Consider the following 16,831-nt stretch of genomic DNA (forward strand, 5'->3'; position numbering starts at 1 on the left):
CTTGAGCCAGAGGTGCCTCTCAGTTGCTTCATCTGTAAAATGGAAATGCCTACACTTTACAGTCTTGTTGGGAAGATTAAAAGAGTCAGTGGAATAAAGCACTCAGAACTATGCCTGGCACCGAATAACCATTTAATACATGTTAGCTATCATCACCTTTCCACTTTATAATGATTAGAGTAGGCCCTGTAAGCGTATATTACATATTGCTGACTCTACAGTTTAAAAGGAACATGAGCAATGTAAATAAAATCTAGGAGAGAAAGAAAATAGATTTAAAAATAAATCCCTCCAGCTAAGAGGCAGGGAACTGGGGTTCCAGGCACCCTTCTGGTATCTTCTAAATGCACAGGGACAGGAAAGTGTTAGCCTTAAAAATTATTTTTATTAATTAGAATAAAATGGGGCTGCATGCCCTTCAGCTCCAGATAACTGATAAAATATAGTTAACACATTATAATCTTTTTATTTTAAAATAAAACACAGATACAGAAAACCATCTAAAACAAAGTTATGGCTGAATAAACTATCATAAAGTGAACACCTTTGGAACACTACCCAGGGAAAGAAACAGAACTTTGCAGACACCAACCCAGCCCCGCCCCGCCCCGACCCTGTTGCCCATCTCTATCATAGCCACCCCTTCCTGCCATAGTGGATACTATGGTGAGTAATAATTACTTCTTTGCATTTTTTTATAGTTTGATCACCTAAATGTAGATCCTTAGACACTATAGTTTAGCTTTGCTCCCATTTAAAATTTTTTTCATATGTCTTTCAAGTCTCTATCAGTACAGATTCCCCCTCCATTCCTTTCTTTTCCTTCAATTTACACATTGACGAATCCAGACTCAGATGTTCAGTGTCTAAATGCATTAACTCACTAGGGATTGCAAAACAGCCATATTTGAGTTGTCATAACATTGCAATAATTTTATAAAATGGACACTTCTATTTCATTACCCTATGGTATTGTTTATATAGAAACAGCAGGATAACTGCTTAATTCTTTATCTTTATTTACCATCTTCAAAAAAATGATTTGATTTCCTATTATCCTTCGAAAAGGTAACCAGTTAGTTATACACAAACATTATGAACTCATGGATTTAAACATACTTAGTGTTTATTAAATTGACCTTATTAAATGTTCAAATTGTCCCACATTTGGCTATGGAAGCTAGGCCAAAAAGAGCTGAGTCCTTTTGACATGATACATACTCCTTGCTTCCCGGCTATCTGGTATAAGTTGCTCCATGCTCATCGTGTTCATTTCCTTCCCCAAACCTGGAATCAGCTTTTTCTCTAAGAAGCTCTGGCTTCTTTCAGGGGGAAATGGCGTTTTAAGACCACAATCTGGATGCTAGGAGTGTTCATTGATACTGGATTGGTCATCGTTTCTAGATCTTTTTGGTGGATAGCGACAGAAGATAAAACCTCATGAACTCATACTGATATGTTCTATTCAAAATCAGGGCTAAAGGGTTTTCTGGAAACATGGTCTTGCTTTGTTGCCCAGGCTGTAATGCAGTAGCGTGATCACAGCTCACTGCAGCCTTGAATTCCTGGGCTCAAATGATCCTCTTGCCTCAGCCTCCCGAGTAGCTACAGGTGTAAGCCACCACACCTGGCTAATTTTTTTTTTTTTTTTTAGAGATGGGGTCTCACTATGTTGCCCGGGCTGGTCTTGAACTCCTGGTTTCAAGCAATCCACCTGCCTCAGCCTCTCAAAGTGCTGGGATTACAGGTGTGAGCCACTACCCCGGGCCACTAAAGGGTATTTACTTATATTACATCTATAGCTCCTACCCTACACGCAGAAAAATCTGATTCTTACAGACACAAGACATGAGAGTATTAGAACATCCCATAGTTACTTAGTGGCTTTCTAGTCAACACATTTTAAGTCCCTAGGTAAATTATTAGCACACTCTCCATTTCCATCGACACAGAGAATACTATAAGGCAATGTTCAAACACATGTATGAGCATCAGTCACTCCAAACACGGAACTGTCCCAGGAGCTCTGTGTGGTCACCAAGCTCGCAGCTGCAGTAGAGGAGCGGAGGACAGGGTTAGCTAGAGAATGAAAACGCTCCTTTCCTTCTCTCCTCACCAGCCCAGCCTGCCCTCTAGTGGAGATGCTAATGAGCAGGAAACAGGCCAAGATAGGTCAGGCAGGAAGTCAACTAGCTGACATTTACTTAGCAATTACCAGAAATTGTCCTAAAATGGGTGCTGAAGGTAGAAAAACCTCTCTGTGGCTTTAAGTGACTTTAAGTGCAACTGGAGAGAGTAGAGGTTACCCAAATGAAAAGTGCTTCACAAACTGTAACCACGCAACATACCAAATTTCAAAATCAAGACAGCATAGGCAAAATTTAGTCTATCAAAATGACTTCACCATAATTATTTTTAAAGATACGCCATTTTATTTATTTCAATAGACACACTGTATACCCTAAGATATAAATGCTCTTACACATTTTGAAAAACATTACAGGTCATAGTGAGATAATCAAGTTCATAGGCTTAAAAATCTTTTATATGCTGCCAGGCGTGGTGGCTCACACCTGTAATCCCAGCACTTTGGGAGGCCTAGGTGGTCAGATCATGAGGTCAGGAGATCGAGACCATCCTGGCTAACATGGTGAAACCCCGTCTCTACTAAGAAAAATACAAAAAATTAGCCGGGCGTGGTGGCGGGCGCCTGTAGTCCCAGGTACTCGGGAGGCTGAGGCAGGAGAATAGCATGAACCCGGGAGGCGGAGCTTGCAGTGAGCCGAGATCGGTCCACTGCACTCCAGCCTGGGCGACAGAGCAAGACTCCATCTCAAAAAAAAAAAAAAAATCTTTTATACGCAAAAAAATTAATCAATGAATCCAGTGATTAATCTTATATTCTTTCCCATGTGATGTGAAGGAGGACTCAATTTCGTCATAAAACCTCAGTTATTTTAACATTTACCATGACTTTTAAATGTTTTACTCAATAATGTACAAGTTCCATATTACAAAAGCTTGAATTAAAAGATTTTATTCAGGTTTAAACTAATTTGTAAGAAGAGAAAAGAGAATCAAAAAATGAATTGTTAAGGAGATAAGTTTAACAGAAGTTTTTTGTTCGTTTTTCTGGACCTCAGGTGCTATAGCTGTATTCATCATAATCCTTTGTAGAAGCGACACCTTTGTCACCAGTTCATGCAAGCCTTCCCCACTTTGTTTAATGATGTAATGAGCTGGATATTATTATACTTTTTTTTTTTTCTTTGAGACGGGGTCTCATTCTCACCCAGGCTGGATGAAGTGCAGTGGCGCAATCATGGCTCACTGCAGCCTTGACCAGACTCAGGTGATCCTTCCACCTCAGCATCCTGGGTAGCCAAGACTACAGGCCCAGCTCAATTTTGTTTTTGTATTTTTTGTAGAGATGGGGTTTCGTCACATTGCCCAGGCTGATCTCAAATTCCTGTGGTCAAGCGAGCTTCCCGCCTCAGCCTCTCAAAGTACTGGGATTACAGGTGTGAGCTACCACGCCTATTATACTTTCTAATGAAAAAATGAAACCACATCGTTTTTGCATCTATTACATGTCACCAGAAGAAATGATTATCTTTTTTTTTAACTTGACAATGTAGTTTGCACAATTTCCTATGGTATAAAAATAGAAGGCTACAACAAACCTATACCAGGAATAGGTACCTTAAAAAAAAATTGAAGACTACAACACCATTTTAATAGCTACCTGGTATTTCTGTGTCTATACTACATGGACCATAATTTATTTAACCAATCCCATATTGCAAGATATTTAGATCTTTGTTTCCAGTGTTCCACTTTTATCAATAATTGCTATGTAGAACATAAATTTTTATGCATGTCCGGCCTAGATTTCTGGAAGCAGTATTACTGGGTCAAAGTGCAAGGCTGTGAGGAAGGGAGTTTTGTAGACAGCTTCCCTCTAATAAGAAATTCTCCTGGGAAGGTGCAGAGGTAAAAATAAACAAGCTATTTATTGGCATATTTGCTTAGCAGAAATATCAAAAAATGAGGTTACTAAAAATAGACAACCAGGTTTGGAAGTTTGTATTTGAAACAATGAACAATAGTGAGCCATTTGTTGATTTTCTTTTAGAGACAGTCTTTAGCTCTATCCCCAGGCTGGAGTACAGTGGAGCAATCATGGCTCACTGCAGCCTCCACCTCATAGGCTCAAGATTCCCTCCTTCATCCTTCCCAAGTAAGTTGCGACCATAGGCACGCGCCACGATGGCCGGCTATTTTTTTTTCTTTTTGTAGACTGGGTCTCACTATGTTGCCCAGGCTGGCCTTGAACTCCTGGCCACAAATGATCCTCCTCCTCGGCCTCCCACAGTGCTGGAATTACAGTCGTAAGCCACCGTGCCCAGCTCACTTGTGCGTTAAGCACTAAATGCTGTTAGAGGAGGATTCCTCAGCAGATCAACTACCGGAAGAGGCATAGGTGTTTTTTTGTTTGGTTGGTTGATTGTTTTTTGTGTGTGTGTGACGGAGTTTCGCTCTTGTAGCCCAGGCTGGAGTGCAGTGGCGTGATCTCGGCTCAATGCAACCTCCGCCTCCCGGGTTCAAGCGATTCTCTTGCCTCAGCCTCTCGAGTGGCTGGGATTACAGGCGCATGCCACCACACTCGGCTTTTTTTTTTTAGTAACGGGGTTTCACCGTGTTGGCCAGGCTGGTCTCGAACTCCTGACCTCAGGTGATCCACCCGCCTTGGCCTCCCAAAGTGCTGGGATTACAGGCGTGAGCCACCGCGCCCGGCCAATTTTTTAAAAAAATGATTCCGTCACATTCTGAGAGAACGCAGGTAAAATCAATCAATAAATAAAGATCCCGATTTTCCAGGCTGGATAACCCAGAAACCACGGAATCCTAAAGTCTCAATAAACGTTAAAGCACAGATAGTAAGTAATCTGGCAATAGAGGATGGGCCCAGCAGACCGCCTACATAATCAGTGGAGCCGAGTGCAAGATGAAAATACCAGGCACTTGCTTTAAAATTACTAATAATTTCAAGACCGTTAACACTAGAACATTAAACCAAACATTCAGGACCCTTCTAAGCGCAGAGGCCATCAAAGCTAGCCCTGGTGACAAGCTCAGGTCTCCGGATCTAGAGACTAGGAGACGTCGCCCGAAAGCTGGCCAAACCCTCGTCCTCACTGGGAGAGGCCCCAGGAGGGCCCAAGAAGGCCACGAGCCCTCGCTCCCATCCCTGCCCTCAGGAGCGGGCGGAGGGAAGCTCGCAGCTTTCCCAAGGAAGTGCAGGCTGCAGGGAATGAAGTTCAGCTCGGACCCTGAGCCTCTGAGCCCGAGACAGCAAGGTCATTCAACCCACACGTCCCCACCCAGCCAGGGCGAGGATCAGAGATGTGGCAAATCCCGGCCTTGGACTCAGGCTTGTTATTCATAAACCCGCAGGAGGGGGCAGGAGGGGGCAGGAGGCGGCGAGCGCGCACCCTGGACCCGCGGCCGGGGGCGGAGAGGCACCGCGAGGACAGAGGGACTAGCGAAGGTCTGCAAATCCCGGAGGGCCAAGGGAGTGTCAAAGGGGACAGCGGAACCGGAAAAGCTTTGACAGAAAGACGCGTGTATTAGGGAACGTCTGCAAAGACCGCAGCGGAAAGCCAGGGATTGTCTTAAAAAATTGTCAGACCGGATAAAGGGAGGTCTAAAAGGGGACCGTCCCAAGAGCAAGGCTTCCAAAAGCTAAGCCCGGAAGGACGGTGTGGAGGTCTACTGGGACGCTGGGCACCCCTTAGGGCAGAACCGACTGGAGCTGCGGCCAGCGACAGAAGAACGGCTCCAGCTGGACAGGGGAAGCAGTGGGGAGAAAGAGGAGGCCCTTGGGCACTGTCTGAAAAGTGCGATGTCAAATGATCTTTAGGGACAGACAGTAAATTATATCCCTTGCTAAAATACCTCTCGGTAGCGAACCACCAAACGTTTCTTTTTTAAGCCCCGCCTCTCAGCCGTTACGCCTAGTTCGGCTGTCTCTGATCCAGGAAGCTGCCAGTTCCCACTTACTCCTCCCCAACAAGAGCTAACAGCCCTCCTTGGGTGTGCACTTTCTCCTCCCCACAGGCACCTCGCGCATTCTCCCGCCTACCTATCAATCATCGTGCTCCGCTGTCCAGTTGGCTGGCCAAGGGGGCGGGGCCGTCGTGTGACGTTTGCAGCTCGCCGGCCAGGAAGCCGCGAGATGCGTGACGAGCGAAGCGCGTGACGGAGGAGCGGTTGGCCAACGCAGTGGCGGCAGTCGGTGTAAACAAGGCCTCGCGCCGCTGCGGGTCCTGCGACCGCTCCTGGCTGGTGGGTGGTCTCGCGTGGGGCGGTAACCGCCGGCTTCAGTGGGAGGTGCTTCTCGGCTTCCTCCCCCTCATGGCGTACACACCCCCGGCGCACCACGTGGGCGTGAGGCAAGGAAGGAGGGGTGTTAGGCCAAATTCTATTTTCATTGGCTGTCACTGCTGCCGGCCTTTGTAAGGGGGCGCTCTGATTGGTCGATAAGGTGGGGGCGTCGAGGGTCTTTGAGTCCTAAGGCTTCTAATTGGTTAGATGAGATAAGCTAGTGAAGCGCTTTCTTCCGAGAGGGATTTCGATTGGTCGGTCAGAGAGGTTACCTGGAAATCCAACACCGCCCAACACCCCTCCCGCTCCCCAGTCCGGGGACTTCGATAGGTGAGTTTGGTGTAGAAAACAAATCTTTCTTCAGTTGGTGAGCTAGGGTAGCGCACTACGGTTCACTCTTGCTTTCTTTGCTTCACAGGATTGGAGAAGGTTTGTGTTCCCGACGCCTTGGTAGTTGGCATAGGCTAAAGAAAAGGGATCTCAGCCCCGAGGAAGGGTCACCCTCCTAGAGATAGCTACTACCCCGTCTCAGGAGACCCTGGTATTTCTAGAGCACGCTTTGCTTTCACCAAACCCAAGGAGGTGACAGGAGGAGCCCCCGCACAGGACCTAAGGATGCTGTGACCAGAAGATGGGATCGCGGAACAGCAGCAGTGCAGGATCCGGGTCCGGAGACCCCTCCGAGGGCTTGCCCCGAAGAGGGGCTGGCCTGCGTCGGAGTGAGGAAGAGGAAGAAGAGGATGAAGATGTGGATCTGGCCCAGGTACTGGCCTATCTCCTCCGCAGGTAACTTACCCTCTGGTGTGACCCCCAGCAGGTGCTACCACAGTGCCTTGATCCCAACTCCAGGCAGGAAAATTACAGAGGTTAGGAAATGGGATTCGCTCAGGACAGCTGTTCTGTTTGAGCTGAACAGCCTTTCCCTGCTGGGCACCCATGGCACTCAGCTCCATACCCAGTAAGAGTGGTTCTTACCTAGGGAGGGTCACCAAGAGGACCTGCTCATGTGTTTGAGGGGCTATTCAAGGGAGCCTGTCTCTGTGACTACACAAATATAGTCTATTTTCCAAGTAAGCTTGAAAAAAAAGGGGGGGGTCCTAGTGGGAAAGGAGTGATGTAAGGGGTGAAGAGATGGGAAGGGAGTGTTGAACTTTTTAGTAAGGCAGTTGACACATGATATGAGGCCACTTCGATTTACTTGAAAAACAAGTTTAATTTGCCCTGACTCTAACCTGTTCTTGAGGAAAGAATGCCTTGAAGGGAGAGACCACCTGGAATTGACTGGAAAAGGGTGTAGCTGGCTTTCTTTCTTTGCTTATGGCTCTTTGAGGAGAAGATGGGTTTGGGGGTCCCTTCGGAATATTGTATTCTTTTTTGTTTGTGTTTTGTGTTGTTTTTAGTAGACATAGACAGGGCTCACTGTGTTCCCCAGTCTGGAGAACGGGCTATTCACAGGTGTGATCAAGTGCACACCACAGCCTGCAACTCCTGGGCTCAAGCAATCCTTGCCTCCCAGGTAGCTAAGACTACAGTTGCACACAGCACCGCACCCAGCTTAGAATATTGTCTTCTGTGGTGGACTTCTCAGGCAGAGGCTCAGAAGGAAATGCTGTGAGGATGTTTAGCTTGTTGGGAGTTCAACTTAGTAGGTCATGTCCACAGCGTATTGGTCTTGCTCTTGTTCTAAGGAAATGATGTTAGAATGTTTAGCTCGCTGGGAGGTCAACTTAGTAGGTCACGTCCACAGCATGTTGGTCTTGCTCTTGCTGTAAGAGTAAAACTCACTTTCCTACTGTATTTTATAGGAGACCAAAAATAACAGCCAAGGTCTAGTCAGCCTCAAACCTCAAAATGAGTACCAAGTGGTCTAAGAGCTAGATAGCCATTGACTCTGAATTTGGTTGGTTCGGGGGAAGAAGTCCCCTCCTTTATAATGGGGGTCTCTCCACAGAGGCCAAGTGAGGTTGGTGCAGGGAGGAGGTGCAGCAAATTTACAATTCATTCAGGCCCTCTTGGACTCAGAGGAAGAGAATGACAGAGCTTGGGATGGTCGTCTTGGGGATCGATACAACCCACCTGGTAAGAGGAAAAGCCCCTAATGTTGGAAGACTTTTACTAGAAAACCTTTTAGTGATATTTTGAATGGTAGGTTACATTGAAAGAAGGTACGATAATTTAAGGAATAAGGAGTCCTTACAGCCCCAGTATATTCAGCCACAGGGGTGGGCTTGGGTACAGTTCTGCTAACTGTCCTCTGAGGCTGGAAGACCTAGGATGAAACTTCTCCTTGGTACTCACAGTGGATGCTACCCCTGACACCCGGGAGCTGGAATTCAATGAGATCAAGACACAAGTGGAACTGGCCACAGGGCAGCTGGGGCTTAGGCGGGCCGCCCAGAAGCACAGCTTTCCTCGAATGTTGCACCAGGTAGGCCTCTCCACCTCCCAGCCTGGCAGCAGGCCTGCCAAAGCAGCCAGAAGCTCTGCCAGCCCCAGAGAAAAAGGAAGTCAACTTTCCAAGGAAGAAGCCTCAAGCGCTGGGGCTGGAGAGTTAACCAGCCTCCATCAGAGTTCTGTGGGACAGACTATGATGTGTGTGTCCATTTCTATAACAAGAGCAATATCTTTGGAGGAGGGGGCTTGATATGGCTGAAGTGGCCCTCTATTTCTGCTAGCAATATTCCCCAATCCCTTCCATTTAGAGAGAACGGGGCCTCTGCCATCGGGGAAGCTTCTCCCTTGGAGAACAGTCTCGAGTGATATCTCAGTGAGTATGGGGCTCGGTGAAGAGACTCTAAGGGCCAGATAGGACTTATCTCCTAAACTTTGAAGGGGGTAGGTGTTAAAGGAGCCTCTGAGATATTAAAGGTTAGGTTAAATGGGGTTGAAACTTTGAGAGTAAACAAAGTAGAAAAGTGTAGAAAATTGTAGAAATTTAGAGGATGGTGGAATGGTTGAAAGACGGGATTGCACTCACAGCCAAAAGGGAAGAATGACTGTTCTGATATTCCAGCTCTGTTAGGATTCTGCTAATTGGGACACTCCTTATCCTGAGCACCCCTCACCCTCACTTTCTCTCTCCTTCCCTAGCTTCTTGCCCAATGATCTGGGCTTCACTGATAGCTACTCTCAGAAGGCTTTCTGTGGCATCTACAGCAAAGATGGTCAAATATTCATGTCTGCTTGCCAAGGTACCAGACCCTGGTCCTATAAACTATCTTTTCCTGGAACATGGGACATTCCCCCTGACTGAGGCTAGAAAGCCACAGACGGGGAGCTCAGACCTGGCTTAAGGATGCTTAGCTAGACCATGTTTCCCATGATAAAGGGAAGACTCCACAGGTACACTGAGTGGGAGATGTCTAATCTAGGAAAGTTACAAGGAAACTGTCCCATAATTCTGCCTGATCTTTACTTACACAGACCAGACAATCCGACTGTATGACTGCCGGTATGGCCGTTTCCGTAAATTCAAGAGCATCAAGGCCCGCGATGTAGGCTGGAGTGTCTTGGATGTGGCCTTCACCCCTGATGGGAACCACTTCCTCTACTCTAGCTGGTCTGATTACAGTGAGTGTGCACCAGGCTTCCACTGACTCTCCAGCCTGGGACCTGAGGTTTCCATGTGCCTGTCCCCTCTGAGCCAGGATCCCTCACTTTGTCCTGGGAAAATCACTCCCAAAGTGCTCCAGTACCCTTGTCCCCTGTTTGATCTCTTCCCTAGCTTCACTTCCACTCTTCTTCCCCCATCCCTGAAAGATTCTTGTTTTTCTTGCTTCTCTTAGTTCATATCTGCAATATCTATGGTGAGGGAGATACACACACTGCCCTGGATCTCAGGTACTGGCTTCCCTTTCTGGTCAGACTCATCAGAAACTTCTCAAGGGAAGCTCTTCGGGAGCAAACCTCTTGAGGTGGAAGTTCTGCTTAGGGGAAAAAGTATACTGGTGGGTCTGTGTACATTCCTGGGAGGGAAGCACCATCTTGTCAGCCAGAGGACTGGGTAAAATAGATGGTTGCAGGATGATTTCTGGGTTCTCACTGAGCATCTGCATTATGGTGCATGTTAGCCAGACTTCTTTTTTCCCCTGGGGATGTGCCTTACAACCGTTGTCAGATTCTATGTAGATTAACAAAAGCTGAAGGGAAGTCCACTTAACCCAGCTCCTTCTTTGCTTTTAGGCCAGATGAGCGTCGCTTTGCTGTCTTCTCCATTGCTGTCTCCTCAGATGGACGAGAAGTACTAGGAGGGTAAGTGCTTGTGGGGTATGTTTCCCTCAATAACAAGATGGGGGTTCTGCCAGAGATGAGCTCTGCTGTTACACAGATGGCACTGGCAGCTGCAGAGAACAACCAGACCTTCTCCAAGGTCAGGATTTACAAGTTGCTTCACCCCTTGCTCTCCATTTCCCCAGCACGAGATGGGAGGTGTCAAGCCTCCTTGAAACACAGCTAACTCTTCCCCCACTTCCTGTATAAAAAGAGCAAAGGGCTTGACCCAGAGCAGGATTTCTCAGTGGAACTCTCTAGAGCATATACCACATTGGTCCTCTCGATCATGGCTCCAGGACCCTCCTTTATCCCTTCCCTTTCAGGGCCAATGATGGCTGCCTGTATGTCTTTGACCGAGAACAGAACCGGCGCACCCTTCAGGTATGGCTCCTGAGATAGAGCCTCTGCCTCCTGGTTTTTGGCTTTTTATAAGACCTAGAAAGAGGTCTTATATCCTGGCCTCCTTTTTGCCTAGATTGAGTCCCATGAGGATGATGTGAATGCAGTGGCCTTTGCTGATATAAGCTCCCAAATCCTGTTCTCTGGGGGAGACGATGCCATCTGCAAAGTGTGGGATCGACGCACCATGCGGGAGGATGACCCCAAGCCTGTGGGTGCACTGGCTGGACACCAGGATGGCATCACCTTCATTGACAGCAAGGTAGGCCAGAAGTCAGGACTATACAGCCAGGCTGCTAAGGTTCTAGTTGCCCAGGAGGGCATGAAAGCAGACTGGTGTGGGAATTTGACAAGCTCCTTATTAACCAAGGTTTGTAAGAGTTGGAGTTTAGGGAAGGGGCTCAAGCCAGGGAACATGAATTCCATCTGTACTCACCAGTCCTCAAGGAGCAGGGCAGGGCTTTCCGTACAAGAAAAATGGAAGACCGGTCAGGTACGGCGGCTCACACCTGTAATCCTAGCACTTTGGGAGGCTGAGGTCGGAGGATCACTTGAGCTCAGGAGTTCCAGACCAGCCTGTGAAACCTAGCGAGACCTCATCTCTATTTATTTAAAAAAAAAACAACAAAAAAAAAACTAAGGCCAGATGCCGTGGCTCACGCCTGTAATCCCAGCACTTTGGGAGGCCGAGGCGGGCGGATCACGAGGTCAGGAGATCGAGACCATCCTGGCTAACATGGTGAAACCCCGTCTCTACTAAACATACAAAAAAATTAGCTGGGTGTGGTGGCAGTCGCCTGTAGTCCCATCTACTCAAGAGGCTGAGGCAGGAGAATGGCGTGAACCCGGGAGGCGGAGCTTGCAGTGAGCCGAGATCACCCCACTACACTCCAGCCTGGGTGACAGAGCAAGACTCCGTCTCAAAAAAAAAAAAAGAATTAATTAAAAATTAAAAAAGGAAAAATGGAAGACAATCTGATTCGGACTAGAATAGGAAAGCCAGCCAGTAGCCTGGGCAAGGAAAGGAAAACCTAGTCAGGTGGTAGGATCTGAGGCAGAACGCTGGAAATGAGTTCACCTGGATGAAGAGAGGCAAGTAAAGCCAGAGGCCAGAGTTCTTCTGCTCAACTAGAGAACGGGAACTAGACTGACAGGCGCCGACATTTGCAAGCTCTGATGCTTCACTATCCACCTTTGGATTCATAGGGTGATGCCCGGTATCTGATCTCCAACTCTAAAGACCAGACCATCAAACTCTGGGATATCCGACGCTTTTCCAGCCGGGAAGGCATGGAAGCTTCACGCCAGGCTGCCACACAGCAAAACTGGGACTATCGGTGGCAGCAAGTGCCCAAAAAAGGTGAGACTGGAAGTACAGGCACAGTGGATTTGTCTGTAGCCTGGGAGCCCTGGAGGACCTCCCCCTCAGCCCTCTTTGCCAGGCATTAACTCTTTATTTGCTAAATCATGGATGGAATGGCCAGAGGTTCCTAGGATTGGGGCCTGGGTGGGGGTCACTCAGAATCAACCAATACAAAAGTATTTGAGTGTAATGATTAACCAGCAGGGCCATATTGGAGACTGTCCACTGACTATTAGGTGGAGAAAGAGCCACCACTTGAAGATTGGAAAGGCATTTGTCTCTGGGCATCGAACCTTGCTCAGGACTGGTGGTACGAAACAATCCCAAAGCAGATTTCCTAACCTAGGGTTTACTCTGCATCCCTACCCAGCCTGGCGGAAGCTGAAGCTCCCAGGAGACAGCTCCTTGATGACCTACCGGGGCCACGGAGTGCTGCACACCCTCATCCGCTGCCGGTTCTCCCCCATTCATAGCACTGGCCAGCAGTTCATCTACAGTGGCTGCTCCACTGGCAAAGTGGTTGGTAAGGATTGTGTCAGAACAGGGGGCCTCAGGAAGGGCAGGAATGACTCCTTGCCATTCCACCTATAACGACCAGTGACCACCTTAAAAAGCCCAGTGACAGCTACAGGTAAAATCAAACTTAGCTTGGAGGCTTAAACAGAGAAATAGAAACCATTCTATTTTTCAGTGTTTTAAATTAAGAAAAGGAACACAGAATTCTAGACAGTAAATATAATAGATTGCCAAAAATATAGTTGGTTCTGTTTTTCAGCCAGTCAAGAAAGAGGTTGCAGATGAAAGGTAGGAGGGAACAGAGACAAAATGACACAGGAAGATGGTAGCAAGTAGTAAAGGGACATGCAGTCGCTGAAGCAGAAAAGCACAGAAAGAAATAAGCTGGGTGCAGTGGCTCATGCCTGTAACCCCAGCGCTTTGGGAGGCCAATGAGGGCAGATCACTTGAGCCCAGGAGTTTGAGACCAGCCAGGGCAACATGGAGAAACCTTGTCTCTACAAAAAATGGCTGGACGTGGTGGCACAGGCCTGTAGTCCCAGCTACTTGGGAGGCTAGGGTGGGAGAATCACCTGAGCCCAGTAGGTCGAGACTGCAGTGAGCCATGATTGTGCCACCGCACTTCAGCCTGGGTGACAGAGTGAGAAACTGTCTCAAAAAAAAAAAAAAAAGGGTCGGGCACGGTGGCTCACACCTGTAATCCCAGCACCATGGGAGGCCGAGGCGGGCAGATCACCTGAGGTCAGGGGTTTGAGACCAGCCTGGCCAACATGGTGAAGCCCCATCTCTATTAAAAATACAAAAATTAGCCAGGCATGGTGGCAGGCGCTGGTAATCACAAGCTACTTGGGAGGCTGAGGCAGGAGAAACGCTTGAGCCCGGGAGGCTGAGGCAGGAGAATCGCTTGAACCCGGGAGGCAGAGGTTGCAGTGAGCCGAGATCGTGCCACGGCACTCTAGCCTGGGCAACAAGAGCGAGACTCTGTCTCAAAAAAAGAAAAAAAAAAAAAAAACCAGAAGCACAGCTGCAGATACAAGGAGCCTAAGGCAGTGCTGTCCCTAGAGAGACACACAGTCCCGTGACAAAAGAAAGATGCACCCTGTCCAGATAAGGTGCAGCAGGTGCACACACCCCCAGACAGCTCATTGTTCACTTTTGTGGTGCCTTCCATATCTTACTAAAATCTTTAAAGCCACTGCATTTCCTTAACTGTAGCCCCTATGAAATTTAGCTAAGGGCCAGACATACCCACACCACTAAACCATACCCTCAACCCAAGGTATGGAAAGGAACAGGGATAGAAGCAGAAATAACACAGTCTTCTGGTGTGGGCTTTGCTCCCATGGGAACATGGGAAGTTGCCTGAGAGGCAGGTCAGTGGTGCTACTCATGGGGAGGTGAGGGATAGTTTAGAGGTCTTGTGGTGGTCCCTCTACACTCTTGTCTGTCCTGGACAGTGTACGACCTTCTAAGTGGCCACATTGTGAAGAAGCTGACCAACCACAAGGCCTGTGTGCGTGACGTCAGTTGGCACCCCTTTGAAGAGAAGATTGTCAGCAGTTCGGTGAGGTTGCAAGGGTTGAGGGTGCTGGCACATGTCTGGGGCTTGGACTTGGGTGGGGGCAGCACATCCTGACTGCTTGCCACCTTCTGCCCTGCAGTGGGACGGGAACCTGCGTCTGTGGCAGTACCGCCAGGCTGAGTACTTCCAGGATGACATGCCAGAATCTGAGGAATGTGCCAGCGCCCCTGCCCCAGTGCCCCAATCCTCTACACCCTTTTCCTCACCCCAGTAGATCCAATCTCCAGCCCCATATAGGGTGAACCTCTTGATAAGCTCTCTGCCTTCTCCTCCCTTTCTCCCTTGTGGGGAATGTTTGGAGGAATCACTGGCATTTGATGGGGAGAAACATAAGCCTGGGCTCTGAGCCTCAGCTGAGCCCTGGAAGATTCTCCCCATGGGGCAGAGTGGTCTCCTTACATGCTCACACCCAGTCAGCTTGGGTCCCTATCTCTGGCCAGAGTTTGGCAGGACTGCCATTATCTGGGGCGTGGCCTCTGCCAGCAAGAGAAGTGTCCTGGGTGTTTTTAATCATGTTTGAATGTTAGGGGTTGGATCCTAGAGTAGATGCCTGAGGCCACATCTGAACAGACCTGTCAGCCAGGCCTGCCAGGTCTTCACGTTGAGGATTCAACTGGCCAATCACAGGACAGGTGTCCTGGCCTTTCTTCCTGAGGTCTCTAGGGGAGGGGCATGGGTAAGGGTGTTTCCTCAGCACCCTCCTGGGGTGGGGATTATGTCTGCTGTCATGTCTGGGTCTTTAGGGTAGGACAGGCTGTGGTATGAGAGGCAGGAGTCTCCACAAGGCTTCATGTGACCCCTCATAGGGCAGGCCCTGCCCTCTGGGAAGGTCCCTTCATGCTGGAGGCACACAGCTTTAAGGAAGTAGTTTGAAGTAGGGCTCCTTCGTCCTCTCACTGGCTTTGGCTCCCTCAATAAACTGTGTGGGAACCTGGCTCAGTGTCCGTCTGTCTCTCTCACTCTGTTTTTCCTATCTGAGGTCTTTCATCTTCTCACTTCAGGAAAACACAGTTTCAACAAAGTCTTCAGATACGATCCTGTGTAGGAGAAAATACCCTTCTGGTGCCCCATGAAAAAGGGAAATACCAAAACCATTTGTTCACTGAGCCTTGCAGTAGGTGCTCCCTCACCAATTTCAGAAGCTTCCCTGCAAGTAGATAATCGAGAGAGCACACTTTCCATTAGAGCCTGGTAATACCTATATCACCTCTGCTCTGAGGCTGGGCCTGCAGCTGTGTAGTCTTTGGAAGAGGTAGCCCCTGAACGCAGAGCCTAAGAGAAGCAAGTCGGCCCTGACGCCAGGCCCCAGTGGGCGCCTGACACTCAGAACCTCATACCCCAGAGCGAACCGATGGTCAGGGAGAGGGCTAGAGCTCACACCCAGCTCTGAATAGATCTTCCCTGATGACATTTCATGCCCTCTAAGGCAGTTTTTAAACGAAGGTACACACATCCAGGGGTGTTCACAGGCTTTCACAGCAAGGGTACCTATTTCATGGCAAAATAGGCAGTTTTAAAAGAATAAACAAGCTAGGTGTGGTGGCTCATGCCTGTAATCCTAGCACTTTGGGAAGCCAAAGCTGATGGATCGCTTGAGCCCAGGAGTTTGAGACCAGCCTGGGCAACATGGCAAAACCCCATCTCTACAAAAAATACAAAAAGTAGGCCGGGCACGGTGGTTCACACCTGTAATCCCGGCATTTTGGGAGGCTGAGATAGGTGGATCACCTGAAGTCAGGTGTTTGAGACCAGCCTGGCCAACATGGTGGAACCCAGTCTCTACTAAAAATACAAAAAAAACTAGCCGGATATGGTGGCGGGTACCTGTAATCTCAGCTACTCAAGAGGCTGAGGCAGGAGAATCGCTTGAACTTGGGAGCAGAGGTGAGCCAAGTGCAGTGAGCCAAGATCATGCCATTACACTCCAGCTTGGGCAACGAGAGCAAAACTCTGTCTCAAAAAAAAAATAGCCAGATGTGGTGACGCATGCCTGTAGTCTAGCTACTCAGGAGGCTGAGGTGGGAGGATCACCTAAGGCCAGGAGGTCAAGGCTGCGGTGAGCCGTGATTGTGCCAATGTACTCCAGCCTAGGTGACAGAGTAAGACCCTGTCTCAAAAATAAATAATAAATAAATAAATGTTCAGATCCTTGGCTTCTGTGTTCTCATTCCTCAAATTGATCTACCTAGTGTGAAACTCCCGTGCCAGATCTCCTTTCCCATCCACGCTTTTCATTCCCCGTCTGCCAAGTGATAAAGTTACCTAAGGTGCTACCCATCTCACCCAGAACCTGTGTTACTTCCAGGGCACCA

The 16,831-nt window shown here is 48.4% G+C and overlaps 2 protein-coding genes across 18 annotated transcripts in view; one reads left to right on the forward strand and one right to left on the reverse strand.

Moving 5' to 3' along the window:
• NRL (neural retina leucine zipper) overlaps nucleotides 1-6,437 on the reverse strand; it is a 34,626-nt gene extending 28,189 nt beyond the window's left edge. The window contains exon 1 of one of the 2 annotated variants that reach the window (XM_001166039.7): nucleotides 6,146-6,437. The gene's annotated coding sequence lies outside the window, so the exon portion shown is untranslated. The remainder of the gene's footprint in view (nucleotides 1-6,145) is intronic. The other variant, XM_001166004.7, reaches the window with a different exon arrangement.
• DCAF11 (DDB1 and CUL4 associated factor 11) lies at nucleotides 6,062-15,453 on the forward strand. 16 transcript variants are annotated; one of them, XM_063793256.1, is made up of 16 exons: nucleotides 6,232-6,348; nucleotides 6,630-6,726; nucleotides 6,939-7,173; nucleotides 8,339-8,466; nucleotides 8,688-8,815; nucleotides 9,090-9,154; nucleotides 9,478-9,578; nucleotides 9,811-9,957; nucleotides 10,173-10,227; nucleotides 10,570-10,638; nucleotides 10,983-11,040; nucleotides 11,135-11,320; nucleotides 12,265-12,418; nucleotides 12,792-12,944; nucleotides 14,395-14,501; nucleotides 14,599-15,453. In XM_063793256.1, the coding sequence occupies exons 3-16, from the start codon at nucleotides 7,019-7,021 to the stop codon at nucleotides 14,731-14,733; spliced, it is 1,641 nt and encodes a 546-aa protein (XP_063649326.1). In that variant the 5' UTR covers nucleotides 6,232-6,348; nucleotides 6,630-6,726; nucleotides 6,939-7,018; the 3' UTR covers nucleotides 14,734-15,453. The 16 variants fall into 16 exon arrangements, with proteins under 16 accessions (XP_063649329.1, XP_509863.3, XP_063649325.1 ...); XM_063793259.1 differs by lacking the exon at nucleotides 6,630-6,726 and having other exon boundaries at nucleotides 6,062-6,348; nucleotides 6,939-7,150; nucleotides 8,394-8,466; XM_509863.8 differs by lacking the exon at nucleotides 6,630-6,726 and having other exon boundaries at nucleotides 6,175-6,348; nucleotides 6,967-7,173.
• Nucleotides 15,454-16,831: the final 1,378 nt, after the last annotated feature.

The sequence above is a fragment of the Pan troglodytes genome, chromosome 15 (genome assembly GCF_028858775.2).
Source record: "Pan troglodytes isolate AG18354 chromosome 15, NHGRI_mPanTro3-v2.0_pri, whole genome shotgun sequence".
Taxonomy (NCBI): Eukaryota; Metazoa; Chordata; class Mammalia; order Primates; family Hominidae; genus Pan; species Pan troglodytes.